General features: G+C 41.6%; 1 protein-coding gene across 1 annotated transcript in view; it reads right to left on the bottom strand.

Annotated features, from left to right (window-relative positions):
* frk (fyn-related Src family tyrosine kinase) overlaps nucleotides 1–1,967 on the bottom strand; it is a 12,223-nt gene extending 10,256 nt beyond the window's left edge. Inside the window, exon 1 of the mRNA XM_015398678.1 lies at nucleotides 1,570–1,967. Coding sequence (XP_015254164.1) covers nucleotides 1,570–1,967 — 398 coding nt within the window. The remainder of the gene's footprint in view (nucleotides 1–1,569) is intronic.
* Nucleotides 1,968–2,648: the final 681 nt, after the last annotated feature.

The following is a 2,648-nucleotide window of genomic DNA, read 5'->3' as shown; positions in this document are numbered from 1 at the left end:
GAGAATGGCGCTAGGCTTACCGCACCGTGACGTCACTGCTGGAAGATGGCAGGAGGGAGGGGTTACTATATTTGGGCAATATGGCCGCTCTCAAACTCAGTAATTGCAACGAAAATTATTGTTTTTATTTTTTTTACTGATTACCACAAAATTCATTAAATCACCCCAAAGATATTAGCTTTAGTTATAAATAATGATCCATTGATTATTCTTTGTTCACCAGACTTTTCCTTTAAATGCGTGTTTGTTCCAAATGAACAAAGTGGATATCAGTACATTTAAAAGTTAAAAGTATATATAAAAAAAAATAATAATAATAAAATAATTTAAGGCCTGGTTATACTCCTGCAGCAGTGTGTCACAATGAGCTTCCATCCATCCATCCATCCATCCATCCATCCATCCATCCATCTTCTTATACGCTTAATTCCAAGTGGGGTCACAATCAGTGCTGGTGTCTATCTCCAGCTCTCTACAGGTGAGAGGCAGGGTTCACCCTGGACAGGTTGCCAGTCCATTGCAGGGCAACACAGAGAAAAACAGGACAATCAACCATTCACACTCACACATTACAGGACGGAATAACGTTAGAGAATGCCTTCTCCTGAAAATTTGAGTGAGTGTGGAGCGATTTCGCCGGAGTGGCGAGATTTTGAGGGGATTTTGAGCGAAGTGTCCTGGCGCAACTTGGAGCGGCGGAGCGAATGAGCAAACATCCTCCTGAGTGGGGAGCGCGAACTGCGTGGCACTGCGCTCCGTTCACATGCTTTGATAGTGACATAAACACAGTGACTCAGGTTCATGCCAGCTGACCAAATCTACGTTGTTATAATGTTATTATGAAATTTAATAATAGCGCATTTATTCACCTGAGAACTGATTATATCTCTGTGTTACAGACCTTCACACTGAGCCTGGTTTTTCCTCTCCACTGTCGCTACAAGCATGATTAGTGTGAGGGATTGCATTTGAGTCAATGAGTCGATGCAATTAACGCAATTAACTGGTTTTCCTTAGATAGAAAGCTGGATGATCTGGTGAACTGTTAATAGCCTTGAGATGACGTGTTGTGAATTGGCGCTATAGAAATAAACTTAATTGAATTAATGTTATGCAAAGGCGTTAAATTTAACAACTCTGGTGTCTAAATCACAGCAGGTTCTAGGTTAATTGTAATAAGACAATTGAGGAAAGTTTCCTCCTGAAAATAGGATGGAAGGTGTTAACATTTAAATGGTCATCTTTTCAATTACTTTTTTTATTTTCATATATTTAATATCATCAAAAAGCTTAGACTTAGCTCTTTCATGATCTGTAAAACTTAAAAATCGCCCCAAGAAGACTTGTATCTGGTTTTGCCACAGCCTGTCCCTTATTTCGGAGCAACATTCTTATAGCATCCCCTGGCTCTGCAATTGTTAATTGTCATATAATCTGGTAAAACGCGTCTTCATCTCAGAAAGGGGGCTTAATTCCTCTCACATGTTGAGAAAATCAGTGGTATACATCTTTGAAAAACAAAACCTTATAGAATTGAAAACCATCCGACTTTAAAGAGATTATACTCACGGTTCAGCATCAATGCTCTCCTTAAGGGCCACATAGTTAGCTGGAATGTACCCGCTTTTACCGGCAGAGATCCCAGTGATGGCTCTGGCCATCCACCACTCCCCCGTGCTGGAGTCCAGAACCTCCAGAATATCCCTGGTGTTAAAGGTCAGATCGTCCTTAGTACGGGCCGTGTAGTCGAACAAGGCGATAAAACGCTCCCCATCTGGCCGTACAACCGCTTTGGCTGATGTTAGATTACTGTTTACAGAAAAGTCCACTTCTGATTCTACTTTCTTAACCGCTGGGTTCTCAATAATGGTGATCTCTTTGATGTCCTGGTGGTGGTCCTGCTTAGCCTGCTTGAAGCCATTACAACAGCAGCATGAAATAACTCTGTCCCAGCATGAAGAAAACATGGTGTTTTCTGCTCTTCAATCACAGCCACTCAGTTACTTTGTCTGAAGCTACTGCCATCATATGTTATAAAACACAGTCAGAGAGACAGCAGTGATCTTTGACCGCAGCTTAACGGTTTGACAGGAATTACTGCAATTGGCTTTAAAGCTTCCTGGTAGACAAGCCGCGGCAGGTCAGGATGAGGAAATGACCTCCATATTCTACTGATATCATGGCCACATGTTTTTAATAAACCTTAATTCCAAGGGTTAAAAGTTTATTTAAGAAAAACAGCTGATTGCATCCAATATTTTGCTCTGGTTGCATCCAATCATTGACTTTGTAGGTTTGATGACTCTATCACACCAAGAATGTATGCAGCAACATCTATGGTTGGAGGTGTTGATGGTAGCAGTCCAACTAATGTCTCCCTCCAGGATGGTCTCACAGTCAAACAGAATGAAGCAGAATTAGTAAAAGTGTGTCATGGTGTTACAAAGTTCAGACCCAAATGCAGAAAACCCAACAGAGAGTCCAGGGAAAAGGTTTAACAGGTTTTATTGGAGAAGTTAAACACAGGGAGAAGTGTTGCTCTGAACACTGCTCAACCAGAACTGTAAAGTGAGGGGAAGACACAGCGGTGAGTTCAGGCTCAGTGGGAAATTTGACTCGTAGACTCGGAGAAGAGGATTTGGTTGCCG

Source organism: Cyprinodon variegatus, unplaced genomic scaffold, assembly GCF_000732505.1.
Source record: "Cyprinodon variegatus isolate N-32 unplaced genomic scaffold, C_variegatus-1.0 Scaffold950, whole genome shotgun sequence".
In the NCBI taxonomy this organism is placed as follows: domain Eukaryota; kingdom Metazoa; phylum Chordata; class Actinopteri; order Cyprinodontiformes; family Cyprinodontidae; genus Cyprinodon; species Cyprinodon variegatus.
The sequence above is the reverse complement of the archived record's forward strand: the minus strand, read 5'-3'. Positions and strand labels throughout refer to the sequence as shown.